The sequence below is a fragment of the Stegostoma tigrinum genome, chromosome 14, assembly GCF_030684315.1.
Source record: "Stegostoma tigrinum isolate sSteTig4 chromosome 14, sSteTig4.hap1, whole genome shotgun sequence".
Classification (NCBI taxonomy): domain Eukaryota; kingdom Metazoa; phylum Chordata; class Chondrichthyes; order Orectolobiformes; family Stegostomatidae; genus Stegostoma; species Stegostoma tigrinum.
In genome coordinates, this window is record NC_081367.1 from 60,575,654 (window position 1) to 60,590,877 (window position 15,224).

Consider the following 15,224-nt stretch of genomic DNA (forward strand, 5'->3'; position numbering starts at 1 on the left):
AATGTGGACACTTGTTCTGTGGGTTACCATTGATTTTCATGCAGTCACATCCAGTGGTGTAGTGCTTCGGTCACACCACACGATGAGTATCATACTGTCTCTCAGTGTAGAATTGAAGTCATTTAGTTCCTAAATAAAAACCAAAAGAACTGTGGATGCTGTAAATCAAGAATAAAAACAAAGTTGCTGGAAAAGCTCAGCATCTTGAAGGAAAAAATAGTTAACGTTTCTGGTCCGGTGACCCTTCCGCAGAACTGCCAGTTAGTTAGTTCCATCCAGTTAGTTTCATCTTTTACCTCCTTTTCCAGTAGCCCTGCATATTTTTCCTTCTAAGATATATATACACACAATTCCTTTGTGTGAAGGAACCTACTGAATGTGCTTCCTCAAGCCTTTTGGGCAGCCTATTTTAGCTCACTGCATATTTTTTAAAGATCTGTCATTCACCTACACTGCCTATCTGCCATTTTTGTTTTTTATCCAAAATTGGGTCCTGGTAGTTATCTGACCATCCCTCGTCCTATCCTCCAAATCAGCAAAACAGTTTTGTCTTCCTTACTGCACCAAAATCCAAATATTGGAATGTCTTTAGAAGGCATAAGATCTTTGATTAAGAATCAGATGCAAAGCAAACTGCATTGTTTGATATTGTTTTTAATCTATCTGTTAATATTGATAACTGTTTGATTCTCTTCGCAGCTCGTTGCATTCTCTTCCTTTTAATTTGGCTCCTCACTGGTGGTCGACATCATTTCTGGTTCTTGCCAAACCTGACAGCAGATGTTGGTTTCATTGACTCCTTCAGACCCCTGTACACACACGAGTACAAGGGGCCCAAATCGGACTCTAAGAAAACAGATGAGGAGACCCATCCCCAGAAACAGCCACAACCTGAAGGTGATGAGGAAAAGGAGGCCGAAGAGGAAGAGACAAAAGCAGAAACAACAGCAGCAGCAGAAGTGGCAACAGGCAATTTGGTCAGAGAGCGACAGTCAGACACAGACAGTGACCGCAGGGACGATGATGGTTCCCAGCATAGCAGTGGCAACGGGAATGACTTTGAAATGATCACTAGAGAGGAACTGGAACAGCCCACAGATGACTATGAAGAGGAGGAGGAGGAGGAGGAGGAAGATGATGATGAAGAAGCACAGCCATTACACAGTAAGTCGTAGAACAGGATAGTTCCATCTCCAGCAACTGAACATGAGTAGCTGATGTTGAAAACAGTTCCGCACTGGGATGGAGACATGTACCTGGCCCACACTGGATGCCACGATGAGATATTGTGAAATGTTAAAACTGCATGATAATCATAGCATTTTAAAATTCCCTCATCCCAGTTACAATGATCATAAGCCTTGATATTTCGGCAGAGGATTTAGAGGTACACTCGGAAAACTTATTGGCATTACTAGATTTTTAAGACGAGTTGTGTTCCAGATCACAGCATGCATCATGATCTTTCAAAATTCTAAGGCAAAGCCAAACAATTCAATGGCCCACAGTTACATCTGGTAATTCATCTCTTTGTATATTCTTACTCAGCTGAGAGACAGCAGGCCTTAAGTTGGTCCTGGTATTTGCCATTGTTTGAGGAGGTTCATAGTGTTTGTTGCACTGCAATCTGTTTCAGGCTCTCAGCCATTTGTACAAAGCTGGTGCTGTGCACTAGAATCCTCCAGTTTTGGTACACTGCCTACATGTTGGAAGATAGTGCAAAAAGATGAGGGACTTGCTGTATTCACGGTATTGACACTTAACACCAAAAGAATCCTCTGAAGATTGGAAAGTGCATAGATGAAAAGCCACTCCTTTCCACGACACACTTGACCACTAATCAGGTATTAGTGGGAAAGAGAACCGTATCCGTTGCTGCCAAGCAAAATTTCTGGCATGTAGTAGCATTTTACAAAGCTTTTGTGGTGCAATGGTGGCTTATAATCCATAAAGAAGTGACTACAAGTAGCCCAATTTGTGTAAAAGGATACAGCTGTTCCTTGAGCAGCTGGAATCTGAAAATAACCCATTAAAACATCTCATTCCAGAAACACTGCTTAACAGTTTGTGTAATTGTGTAAAGTTCACTTCTGTCAACTTTAAGGTGACTGTCTAGTACCATAGAATAAGTGCAGCTACATATTCTGTTACCTTAGGTTATGGATGGAACAAATTTAGCATATGGAAAAGGTACAGTATTTTACAGAAGAACCACCTTACTATGGGGCTTATAATTAATTGTGCCAATGTTATCCAGGCGTGCAAGCAGGAACATCTATAATAGTTTAGGAGTTGGCTTGTTAATCGTGCAGCTATGTTGCCTTCGCCTCTTTCAAGTTTAGATTTTGATATTACTCTAGGACTTTGACCATGTTACTGGAGGAGAAAAGGTGGGGGAACAAAAATTTAAAGGTTGAGAAGTGCATATTCTTAACTTTGTAAGAATCATACAGGAATGACTTTGTGAGAGATTTGTTTCAACAGTATGACCATTAGCCTTAATGTGATCTTTGCATTACAAGAGTGTACAAGACTGTTGTAAACCAGAGAGGGTACAGACTTTTCTGCAAGTGTCACAGAATCTTTAGTCCCTTTAATGGCTTGCAAAGACTAGAGAAGTTATAGCATGCAAACAGAAAGCTTGCTGCAGCTGTAAGTAACATTGATTTATTACTCTATATCTTCTAAAACAATCCCTAATTTTACAGGACAACATCAGGTTTGTTCATTGATCTCTTAATGCATTGTATTTTACAAGCTGAAATAATTCCTACCACCTCATTAGAATTTATTTGGAAAACGTTCAGTCAGTTTCAAGCCTTCCTGCATCATTAGACCTCTGCCGCATTATTGGTAGGCTAATGGATTGAGTTAAATGTGGAATTTAATTGGTTTCCAGCATCTGCTTGTCGTGCAGTAATTGATTAATCTCTGACATTTCACAGAGTCACCTGAGCGTGGACCACAACTTTGTAGTTAACTGTTTAATTAAACTAATAGCACAGGAAAAAAAAATACTTGGTAGTGTAGGACTTTTCTATATTCATATGCTTTTCCTAATGAGATGTTAAAAGCATTTTTTTCTGTTATCATGTCTTTCTTGGAGAAAGATTTGCCAGTGTGCCGGTGGTTTTCTGGTAGTGAGTATCTCAACCTGCTCTCAAATGGTATTTTGAGTATTTGTACATTGTATAGTGTAGCTACAAGCCAGTGCTACTTCATGTGTATCACCGCGTGGGGGTGGGGGAAGGAGAGGGAAAGAGAGAAGGGTGGTGGAGGAGAATGCTTACTCCTGTTCAAACCTAGTTATGTCCATATTTGGATTGACATATAATTTAAAGAAAGACTTGTCTTTGATTACTGGAACATTATTTAAACAATAACTGTTTTAGCTATTTGAAGAAGTAAATGCAATTTAAAAACTGAAATGTGTTTGTGTGTATTTTCCTAATCTGATAGCAAAGTTAGGTTAAAATAACAAGTTTCTCACTTTTTTTTAAAAACAACTTGAAAGAGAACCAGTTGCCCTCAGAAAAGATTGTCCTGTGCTTTGAAATCTGCCCAGTCCTGTATGTAGGAACTTCAAACAGAAATAAGGGATCATTGAGGTGGAAGCACATTTGCACAGAGGTGTGACTTAAATGTTGGCTGACAGGGCTGCTGGAAGCTGTTTTAATAACTATCAAGATAAAATATTCAACCAGGCAATGTTCTCCTTCCTTTGTGGAAATGAATAAGGGGAATAGGACTACTGAAAAGTTTTCAAATAGCTAGCAGCCACCAAATCACGTGTGTAACAAGATTCTGCTGTATTCAAGTTGCAAAGATTTCTTAAAACTGCAGCTTGGGTGGTATAATTTCAGAGACAAACAAACAGCTCCAGAATCTTTTATAAAATACCCAACTTATTCCCTGAATCTGCTTCAATCAGCAGAGTTAGGTTGATTGTCTTTGACCAGTGTGAATGTGATGAGTCAAAGGACCTTCTCTGCTGTAGATTATGGTGCAATCATAGCTTCCTGTGAAGCAGATTCTCTTGCCAATTATATTATTCTGCATTGTCTGATCCAGCAATCCAGAGCAAGAGGTTTCAGAGAAAACAATGGCTCGCTAAGTCCCTTTAAGTAGTGTCATTAGCTGTCCTTGCATTCTAGTGAATTTTGCCAGCTTCATGAGCTTAGCCCACATAACCTGATTAGCCCTGTGCTAAGTGGAAACTTCTGCTAATTTTGCCATCTGCAAAGATAGGTATACAATCCTATTCTTTCTAAAAGCACCAAAACAGCATAAGAAAACTTAAATCTTGTACAAATCCCAAGGAACCTCTAAAATGAAAATGAGCTCTTTATCTCTGTTAAGCTTCAAATTCAAAGAAAACAACAACAGTTTATGTAACTTTTATTGAAAATGGTTGCTAAATTTGTATGATGTTCTATAACTGGAAACGTAACTTGTTCTGTGGCTTATGTCACTAGTATATCTGCAATAAGTTTAACATCATTGTCATTGTAACATCCTTTATCTACAAAGAATATATTTATATTGTTTGATAGTCTTTAAATTTAAAGACTGTCACTCAAACGCCACTAATTTCATGTGGAAATCACTTGTTGGTCATCCATTAACTTTCATGCAGTTAAGGTTTTTGAATGAAAATAGTGGTCTCTTATCACTCAACATCAGTAATCCAGTTTCGGCATAACATTCAGATTTACAGTAAAAACAATGTTACAGTTATATATGGGTCTCCCTCTACACTTATCTGCATAGTCTGAACAATACTGCCTGGTGCAACAGTTTGGCCTTAAGAACATCAACTGAGATTGTTCACAACACAAATGGAGCTACTGCAAACTCAGTTTTGAGTGTACCTTCTTGGATCACAGTGAATGGAATAACATTAGAATCTGGTGTCATCCCATTCCTAACAGCAGTTAAAATGGAGGTGCAATAATCAAACCACTTGAATAAAAATGTTAAATCGTGCAAAGCTCACTGCATACTTAAATTCACCAACTTGCTATTTTGCACTGGTGTTAATTTTAAAATAATTTTTGGCCTCTATGCTGCTTGTACAAAAAGTACACTCAAATTAAAGTATCAATTACTCCAATGTGAAAAGTAACTGTCAATGAGAAGTGTATAAGAAAAATCATCTTTCTCCCCTCCCTTCCCCCCCCACCTCCCGCATGTTGAATACAACATTTGTCCTTGAGCAGGTATTAACATATACTAAAAGGCAACCAACTTCCTCCCCACATTCTTGGCACTGACTGCTAATAAGGTATAGTTGAGGTTCAGCAGATAGATCTTTTGCTGGGAGTGAGCTGGCAATTAGCAAAGTTTAACACTCATCATCTTTGCCTGAATTTTTCATAAGGCAGTTAAGTAAATAACAGGACAGTGGCTTATTTGCTTTTCAGAGTACACAACAGGGACACCCCAACTATCAAGATTCATCAATAGAGACAAAGCTACTTTGTTTTACAGCACATCTGCAGCAAGTAAATAAACAAAATAGTTCCAAAGCCAGATTCTACTGCACAAGTTTGATTGATAATGGTCAGCTAAGGCTCCTTAAAAGAAAAAAATAGAAGCAACATGAATTCAAGCTCACATTAAAAAGCACTGGTGCATCTTCCCCCAACTTTGACATGAAGCCCAGTGAGTAGTCCAGGATAAATTAAGTTATCAAAAAATTGGAATGCTAAATATACACTACAATTGGATACAAAATACTGTCTTCCGTTTATCATTACAAACAGGATAGATACTCCAGAAGCTTAGAACAAAGTATTATCAAGTTTTGCTATGAGGAAGCAATGTTTGGGGAAAGGGATGCACCCATTGTGGACTAACACTCTGTATCTGAAGAATCTGTGATTTCTTCAAAGCGTGACTGCTTTTTCCGCACGTTCCAGTGAAGGCATTCTGCCAAACTCTCAAACCAGTCGTAGACTAGATCATAGCAACAGATTGATGGCACTGGATAGCATGATGTTGTTACTGTTATGCTTCAAAACAAAAACAAAACAAAGTTTTCACTATTCATTGCAACAGTTTGGTAGGCCAAGAAAATGAAGTCTGTAAGTCACTCATCTTTTAAACAGGCATTTCAAAGCTTTTCAGCTTTAGATAAGGAGGACAGTAAGTCCAGGTAATAGTTCTGCTGTTGTCAATTACAACTCCACTGGACTCTTTAGGCACTTGAAATCAACTCTCCTTGACGTTGAAAATGACAATCACAGGAAGGTGTCAAAAAAAAACACATCACTTTTTCTACATACTGGGTTGACTCAAATCACATTAGGGACATCAAGCTGCAAGTTTGATGCTCAACATCTTTCAGATGAAAAGATCAAAACCACGACCTGTCTGCCAGCTCAAGTGAATGTAAGAGTTTCTAAGGCACAATTCAGAGTAGGATTATTATCCAACACACCTCTAGGTATTACGCAACACAAATTCCTGTTGTTATGGCAATTCACCTTCTTCAACGAAACTTTTTTGAAATATTCATTTGCTACTTTTACACACAGATTTGCTGATAGTCAAATCATCAAGTGATTATACTTCAGTAGTAATTTATTATTTCCTTCATGCCTGGGAGCCATCTGTAGCCAACTTCCCCAGTATTATGACAGACTTAGCCCTGACCATCACAGATGTCCTTTTTTTTAAAGGAAAGGATGTTCATGCGATATGGGCAAATCTTGCTGGGTCAGCATTTATTGCCCATGCCTAATTACCTTGAAAAAGATGGTGGTGACCTGCTGTCTCAAATTGCCACAGTTCATCTATCCCAGTTGGGACATCCACAGCACTGTTGAGTTCCAAGATTTTGACCCAGCAAAGCAAAGGAATGGCAATATAATACAAATTCTTGATGATATTGCCTCTTATCTGCTGCCCAAGCCAAATTTCAGTGCTAACTGTTTTTCTCCAAAATGAGATGGCATTGTTATCCTCATCTTCTGCAGTGTAAGCATATGTGACCCCTAACCCTCTAGGTTTTCCTTTTCTGTCTTTGAGAAACTGCCTGAGCAAACATCCTGATGACAAGATTGAAACCAGCAGCTAACATGCAATTGCTACAGTCAAAGTGTCTGATGGAGTACATGTTGAACAGGACCAAGGCACAGCAATCTTATGAAGATCTCAAATGAAAAATCAAAATGCTTTCACAAAGCAATACAACTTTACTCCCAAAGTTTGCTCACAATTCAGTTATGACCCTTACACTCTGAGTCAGAGGGTGACAGTTCAAATCCTATTCTACTGGCCTGAGCTCCTAATCCAGGCCTTCACTGTAGTATTGGGAAGGTGCTGCATTGTCAAAGGAAGGCCTAAATATCTGGAAAAAGTGCAGGAAATGCTCCCTGTTGTTCTAGTCAATATTTATGACTAGTGATTCACAAAAATGAAGTTATCTACTCAATATCATATTCCTGTTTGTGGGAGCTTGCATTGACCAAATTTCCAACGTTTCGAGGGTGACTACATTCAAATATACATCACGGCATGACGAGGTTGTGAATGACAGCATATAAATGAAGGTTTATTCTTTTATTTCCTCCAGCTGAAAAGGATTTTTGGTAACTACTGCCTTTCTACCTTCCCAAAAGGTTAATGAGAAACAGAGAGAAAAGCAACGTGGCTAAACACCTCAGAACAGATGTGTGAACAAAGAATGATACAGCACAGGAACAGGCCTTTCAGCCAACCAAGCCAATTGCTAGACTTTTAGACCCACTACAAATTACCCGTACACTATTTCTATCCCTCTGTTCGCCTCCTGTTCAGCTGTGTTTCAAAGTATGCCTTATATGTTGCTAACCTGCCCACTCAGGATGCATGGTGTTAGGGGTAAAGTATTGGCATGGATAGAGGATTGGTTGACTAACGGGAAGCAAAGAGTGGGGATAAATGAGTGCTATTCTGGCTGGCAGTGACTAGTGGTGTGCCTCGGGGATCAGTGATGGGACCGCAATTATTTACAATTTTTATAGATGATCTGGAGTTGGGGACCACGTGTGGTGTGTCAAAGTTTGCAGATAACACTAAGATGAGTGGCAGAGCAAAGTGTGCAGACGACTGAAACTTTGCAGAGGAGCACAAGTACATTGAGTGAGTGGGCAAAGGTCTGGCAGATGGAATACAATGTGAATAAATGTGAAGTCATACATTTGGTAGGAGTAATAGTAAAAAGGATTATTACTTGTATGGTAAAAAGTTGCAGCATGCTGCTATGCAGAGGGACCTGGGTGTCCTTGTGCATTAATCACAGAAGGTTGGTCTACAGGTACAACAAATAATTAGGAAGGCAAATGTAATTTTGTCCTTCATTGCGAAAGGGGTTGAGTTTAAAAGCAGAGAGGTTATGTTGCAGCTGTACAAGATGCTGGTGAGGCCACATCTGGAGTACTGTGCAGTTTTCATCATCTTACTTGAGAAAAGTATATACTGGCACTGGAGGAGGTGCAGAGGAGGTTCACTAGGTTGATTTCAGAGTTGACGGGGTTGGCTTATGTGGAGAGACTGAGTAGATTGGGATTCTATTGATTGGAATTCAGAAGATTGCGGGGGGGGGAATCTTATAGAAAGATATAAAATTACAGAGGGAATAGATAAGATAGAAGTAAAGAGGATGTTTCCACTGGCAGGTGAAGCTAGGACAAGAGGACATAGCCTCAAGATTAGAGGGAGCAGATTTAGGACTGAATTGAGAAGGAACTTCTTCACCCAGAGGGTTGTTAATCTGTGGAATTTCTTGCCTAGTGAAGTAGTTGACACTACTTTAGTAAACGTTTTTAAAGCTAAGGTAGACTTTTTTTTGAGCAATAAAGGAATTAAGGGATACCGCGAGAGTGTGGGCAAGTGGATCCGAGTCCATGAAAAGACCAGCCATGATCTTATTGAATGGTGGAGCAGACTCGAAGGGCCGGACGGCCTATTCCTGCTCCTCGTTCTTATGTTCTCGTGTTCCACCACCACCATTGGTGATACGTTCCAGGCATCCTCCACCCTCAAACATTTTTCCTGCACTACTCCCCTAAACGCTCCTTCTCTCACCTTGAACTTGTGCCCTCTTGTAGTTGACCTTTCCACCCCAAGAAAACACCTCTGACTATGCACCTCAATTTTGTAGACCTCTTATCAGGTTACCCCCTCAACCTCTGTCTTTCCAGTGAAAAAGAGTTTATCCCACCTCTTCTCATACCTAAAATCCTCCATACCAGCCAACATCCTGGTAACCAATCTCTGCACCCTCTCCAAAGCATCCAAGTCTTTCTGATTGTATGGCGACCAGAACTGCACACAATATTCCAAAAAACGTCCTAACTTGGCAACTTTTATATTCAATGCCCCTGCCAATAAAGACAAGTGTGCAGTATGCCTTCTTGATAACTTTATCCACTGTATTGCAATTTTCAGGGATCTGTGGACCTGTACAGCCAGAACCTTTTATGTCGATGCTCCTAAGGGTTCTGCCATTTATTGTATAATTCAAACCTGAACTTAATCTTCCAAAATGCATCACCTTGCACTTATCCAATTCAACTCCATCTGCTATTTCTCTGCCCAAATCTACAATCTTATCTGTATCACACTGTATCCTTCAATAACCATGCTCAACATCTTAAACTCCAAATTTGGTGTCACCTGCAAACTTATGAATCAAACCACCTACATCTTCCTATTAACAACACGCATGCAGATTGGCACAGCAGGAGCATGCTGGGCCCATAACCCAAAAGGTCAAGAGATCAAAACCATCTTCTGCTATGGGAGAATTAGCTCAAAAGGTAGAGCGCTCGCTTTGCATGTGAGAAGTAGCGGGATTGGTGCCTGCATTCTCCACTCCCTTTTGAAACTGGAAGTGTACGCTCTTACTCAATGGGTCTACGACAGACTCAAACCGTTGCGCATGCTGCCTCCCTCCGAAGGTTAGGCAAGATGAAAGGCTTAAGTGGGACGAAGAGGGCAAATATAAAAGACAGTTTGCTCCCCTTCTTCAAGCTTGGGAGAGAAATTGTGGGGCTCAGAACCTTTTTCACCCAGATCACCAACAGTGGGAATGTGAGACTCAGTGCCTGTCAGGGTGGAACATGCAGAAACCTTCATCAGATTTACGGTGCTTTTGGGCAGCTCAGTGGCTGGGGCACAGATTCAATTCCACCCTCGGGCAACTGTGTGAAGTTTGCACATTGTCCTAATGTCCATGTGGGTTTCCTCCGGGTGCTCCAGTTTCCTCCCACAGTCCAAAGATGTGCAGGTTAGGTGGATTGGCCCATGTTAAATTGCCCAGTGTTCAGGGATATGTAGCTTAGGTGGGTTATAGGGGAATGGGTCTGGCTGGGATGCTCTAAGGGTCAGTGTGGACTTGTTGAGCTGAAGGGCCAGTTTCCACACTGTAGGGATTCTATGATTAAATGTTCCAGCACTGTCCCTGATGGAACAGCATGAGCTACTGATCTCCGTTCTGGATAGCATCCTTCCGCTGCTACTGTCTTCTATGACAAAGGCAGTTCTGAATCCATCCAGTCAGCACCCTCAGGATCCTATGAGATTCTACATTTTGTACCGGTCTGCCATGAGTTACCTTATCAAATGCCTTACTGAAGTCCATTTAGATGATATCCACTGCCTTTCCCTCAATCATTCATTCTTGTCACCTCCTCAAAAAAAAGTTGAGCGACATGACCTTCCTCACACAAACTGACGCTGCTTATCACTAACAAGCACATTCACTTGCAAATAGGAATAAACCTTGTCTCTGTACCTTCTCCAACAGCTTCCCCACTACCGATGTCAGCCTCGCCGGCCTGCAATTACCTGGATTATTGCTGTTTCCTTCTTAAAAGGAAGGAACATGGGCTATCTCTCAGTCCTCTGGAACCTCAGAGACCAAAGACGATGCAAAGATAGCTCCGTCTTAATAGCTATTTCCTGCTTTGCCTCCTGCAGTATTCTGGGATAGATCTAGCTGACAATGGCGACAGGTCTACTTTAATCTATTTCAATACACCCAACACTTCCTCCTTCATTACATTGTTCTCTTGGGCAGGTCATTCACACAGCTTTCTGTAACCTCAACATTTCTTATGCCCCACTCATTGGTGAATACAAATGTAAAGTACTCATTAAGGATCTCACCCATTTCCTCCAGCTCCTCACATAACCTCCCTCCTTTAACATGGATTGGACTCGTTCGATAACTACCCTTCTGCTCCTAATTGATGTGTAAAATGCTTTGGAATTGTCCTTGGCCAGCTGCGTTAAGGAGATTTCACGGCCCTTCTTAGCCCTCCTAACCGCCCATTTGACCTCCTTCCAACTTGCTCTATATTCTTCATGGACTGTGTGTGCTTTAGTCACCTAGACCCTAACTATGCTTTCCTTTTTGTTTTGACTAAGCTGATAATTTCCCGTCATCCAAAGTTCCTGCCATTCCTGTTCTTCATTTTCACAGGAACATGCCTGTCCTGCACTCTAATCAACCAGTCTTTAAAAGACACCCATACGAAGTTCTACCCTCAAACATTCGCTCCCAATCCTCATTCTCCAATTCTTGCTTAATTTGGTTATAATTGGCCTTCCACCCCAACCCAATTCACCACTTTCATCCAAGGTCCACTGTTGCTCTTATCCATAAGTATCCGAAACTGTATGGAATTATAGTCATTATTGCCGAAATGCTCCTCCACTGAAACTTTGATCCTGGTATTGGGAAACGAGTAAAAGGAGGGGAGGGTACAGGTAGCCATTGTGCTATACTTGCCTATCAGTATGTTGAATTTCCTGTCTTCTCCTACCATCAAATGAGACCCACGCTGCGTTCCTGGTATCAGGTGACAACATTATCTTCAGAAAGCAAACAAAAGTGCAGATTGTAAGCTTACATTTTTCTCACTGTCCTAGAAAGTGCAATTGAACCTAACTTAAAAATGTTAAGTGTCAAGATATTATAATACCTTTTCTAAAAAAAATTTAATGGATTTAATGCAGGTGGCTTGGTAATAGGCATCAGACCCAAAAGTAGAGTTGAGACAACAATCAGATAATTACAACTTACTGAAGGGTGGAGCATGGCCATTGCCTTTCCCATGGCCCGACACTGGTTGAAAAGCATGACTGATTACCCCATCTGTATGACTGGGGCCTACTGTAGGGCCCAGCCACGTGCAAACAGCTAGGTCAGCACAAATCAAAGATCAAACCAGACAAAATGATTCTCTACAGCACATTTGTAAGCTTGAACATATAATCCAGGTTGTCAGTCCACTTCAGTACTGAGGAATTCCTATACAGTGAGAATGACCGTCATTCATAAAACACCTTAATAGTGCTTTCTTCACCCCATGATGAACATTTATCCCACAACCAATAACAAAACAGATTCTGGTCAGGGTCACATCACTGTTGTCGCATCTTGCGATATATAAGCTGACTGCCAGGTTCCTAAATTCATACAGAGACTACTCTCCAGAAACTACTTCAAATGTGTAGAGTCAGTAAACTTTGCATGGTCAAGAAGGAGCAATGACAGTCCGAGTCAATAGTTTGGCAAATTTGAAGGCAACGTGGGAATTCGCTGCAGATGGCAAGAGATGTTTTTTTACTTGTTTTCTTTTGCTCCAGGCTTGTAAGTTTTTTTTTTTAAAAAAGGCAGGATAAATTGAAGCCCAGAATCAGGGGCCCAGCACAAAAGAACGACATCACAGGTAAATGTGTGTTCATTCGTTGATGATAGCTACTAATTTGGAGTGTTACAGGTTATTTCCAGATTGAAGGTAAATAAGGGAAATATAAAAAGGTGACAAAAAAACCCCAAATTAAGAACTCAGTAATTAAAGTAGAGACGCTGGGCAGGCGACATGTTGTACCTGCATCATATGAGAGCCAGTGGACCCCATTGTGGTTCATAATGACTACATCTGTACCAAGTGTTGGTTGCTTGAGGTACTCTGGCTCAGAGTTGATAAACTGGAGTCTTAGTTTCAAGTCCTGTGACACTTCGTAGTTGTGGTGGTGGAAAGAAGAGTTTCCTGGACACTGTTTCAGAAGACAGTCACATCCCTTACATTAATTGCCTCAGGTTTGGTCTGTGATCACAGACAGGAGGGTGTGACTATGTGCAATGCAGGCAGAGAAACCCTTGAGCTTGTCTAACAGACTTGAAATTCTTGCTTCCCGTGATGACAACAGTGGGGTCTGTAGGGAGAATGAGCAAAGTGACCATCACACCGTGGTACAGGAAACTGCTGAAGACTGGGGAGAAAAAGAGAAATGTAGGTATTAATCAGGGATAGTGTAGTCTGGGGAACAGCTGTTCTCCATTGCCAGGTTCGAGTCCTGAAAGCAGTGTTGACTGCATAGTGCCCAGGTTCAGGATATTTCACCTGGGCTGCAGAGGAACGTGGAGCGGGAGGGGAAGATCCAGTCGTCATGGTCCACATAGGTTCCAATGGTGGAGACAGAAAGAGGAATGAAGTTCTGCTGACAGAATATGACCAGCTAGGAGCAAAATTAAAAAGAACAACCAAAAACGTAATAATCTCCAGACTATGAACTGAGCCATGAGCAAAACTGGCACGTGCCAACGGAGATTAAAGAGGTAAATACATGACTCAAAAGATTGGTGTGGGGGAAAATGGCTTCAAATTATGGGACATGGGCAGCAGTACCAGAGGGAGGAGGGAGCCGTGTCAATGAAACTGGGTCCACCTGAAACATGCTAGGACCACAGTCCTGGTGAAACGCATAAATAACTATGGCAGTGGATAGGGCTTTAAACTAAAAATGTGGATGCAGCTGCATGCAAAATTATGGAGAAACTTAAGGGAGTGAAGGGAGGGTTCAGCAGATGTTATTAAAGTTTCCAGACCAAGTAATAGGACACAGTGTATGAAAAGGGTCAGGAACGTAACTTCATTCCCAGCAGACATGACGGCAAATATGAGAAGGGGCACAGGTAATGTAGGACTGAGGCTGTTGTATTTAAATGCACACAGTATATGAAACAAGGTAAATTAGCTTGTTGCTTAGCCTAAAACTGGCAGGTAAGTTTTGGGTATCAGAGCTGGAAGCTAAATATTGAAGGATACACATTCTCTTGAAAGGGCAGGCAAATGGGCAGAGAGGGTGGGCTGCCTTGTTCGTAAGAAATAAAAATTAAATCTATAATACTATGATGTTGAGTCAGAAGGCATAGAATCTGTGTGGGTATAGTTGAGGAACTGCAAAAGGAGAAAAGACCCAGACACAAAGTGTATACACATCTTGTAGCAGTAGTCTGGACGTGAGGAAGAAAATGAATCAGAGAAATGGCATGTAAAAAGGCATTACTGCAATAACCATGAGAGACTTCAAGATGCAAAATGGACTGCAAAAATCAGTAGCACACCTCAAGTAGAGGAATTCAAGGACTGCCTATTATGATGGTTTTTGGAGCGACTTGTAATACAGCCCACTAAAGGGCAGGCAATTCTGGACGTGGTGATGTGTAGTGAAGCAGACTTGATTACAGAACGTATGTTGAAAGATCTTCTGGGAGGCAGTGATCATAACATGATGAATTCATCCTGCAGGTGGAGAGGACAAGCTGGAATCACAAGTAATGGTAATTAAAACTGAATGAAGGTAATGACAAAGACATGAGGGAGAAATGCTGGAAAATAAGGCAAGAGAAGTAGTAATGGAGAACAAAGAAATGGCAGAAGTACTGAATACATACTTCGCATTACTGTGCAAGTCACAAGCAAAATTGAAGAGGATAGAAGTGAGTGTAGTGGCCGTCACTATGGAGAAGGTGCTAGAGAAGGTTCAAGTCTGAAGGCAGGTAAATCACCCAGACCAGATGGACTACTTCCCAGAATTCTGAAGGAATTAGGAAACACTGGAGTCAGCGTGTTAGTCTGACATTCGTCATTGGTAAGCTTTTAGGGGCCAATATTAAGAATAAGACTGCAGAGTACTTAGAACCCCATGCTAAAAAAGGGCTGAGTCAGTCTCAAGGCGGGGTGGGTCATGACTGACAAATCTAAGAATTTGAATTGCTCTTGCTGTTATGTTTCTGGAAGGTGAATTCCAAAGATTCACATGTCTCAGGTTCTATACTTCCAAATGACTATTAATAAATTTCCAAGTAAAGAAATGAACCCTCCTTGGTCCAAAATGGCTGACTCTTTATCTTAAGCTAGAGAGTTTCCATGGTAGCAGCC

General features: G+C 41.1%; 2 protein-coding genes across 3 annotated transcripts in view; one reads left to right on the forward strand and one right to left on the reverse strand.

Annotated features, from left to right (window-relative positions):
- sec62 (SEC62 homolog, preprotein translocation factor) overlaps positions 1–3,428 on the forward strand; it is a 45,929-nt gene extending 42,501 nt beyond the window's left edge. The window contains exon 8 of the mRNA XM_048542628.2: positions 700–3,428. Coding sequence (XP_048398585.1) covers positions 700–1,175 — 476 coding nt within the window. The 3' untranslated portion in view covers positions 1,176–3,428. The remainder of the gene's footprint in view (positions 1–699) is intronic.
- A 953-nt stretch (positions 3,429–4,381) lies between these two features.
- The window catches only part of nadkb (NAD kinase b), a 54,524-nt gene continuing 43,681 nt past the window's right edge, over positions 4,382–15,224 (reverse strand). For both annotated transcript variants that reach the window (XM_048542626.1, XM_048542627.1), the window contains exons 11-12: positions 11,783–11,865; positions 4,382–6,014 (exon numbers count right to left, since the gene is read on the reverse strand). In XM_048542626.1, coding sequence (XP_048398583.1) covers positions 5,855–6,014; positions 11,783–11,865 — 243 coding nt within the window. In that variant the 3' untranslated portion in view covers positions 4,382–5,854. The remainder of the gene's footprint in view (positions 6,015–11,782; positions 11,866–15,224) is intronic.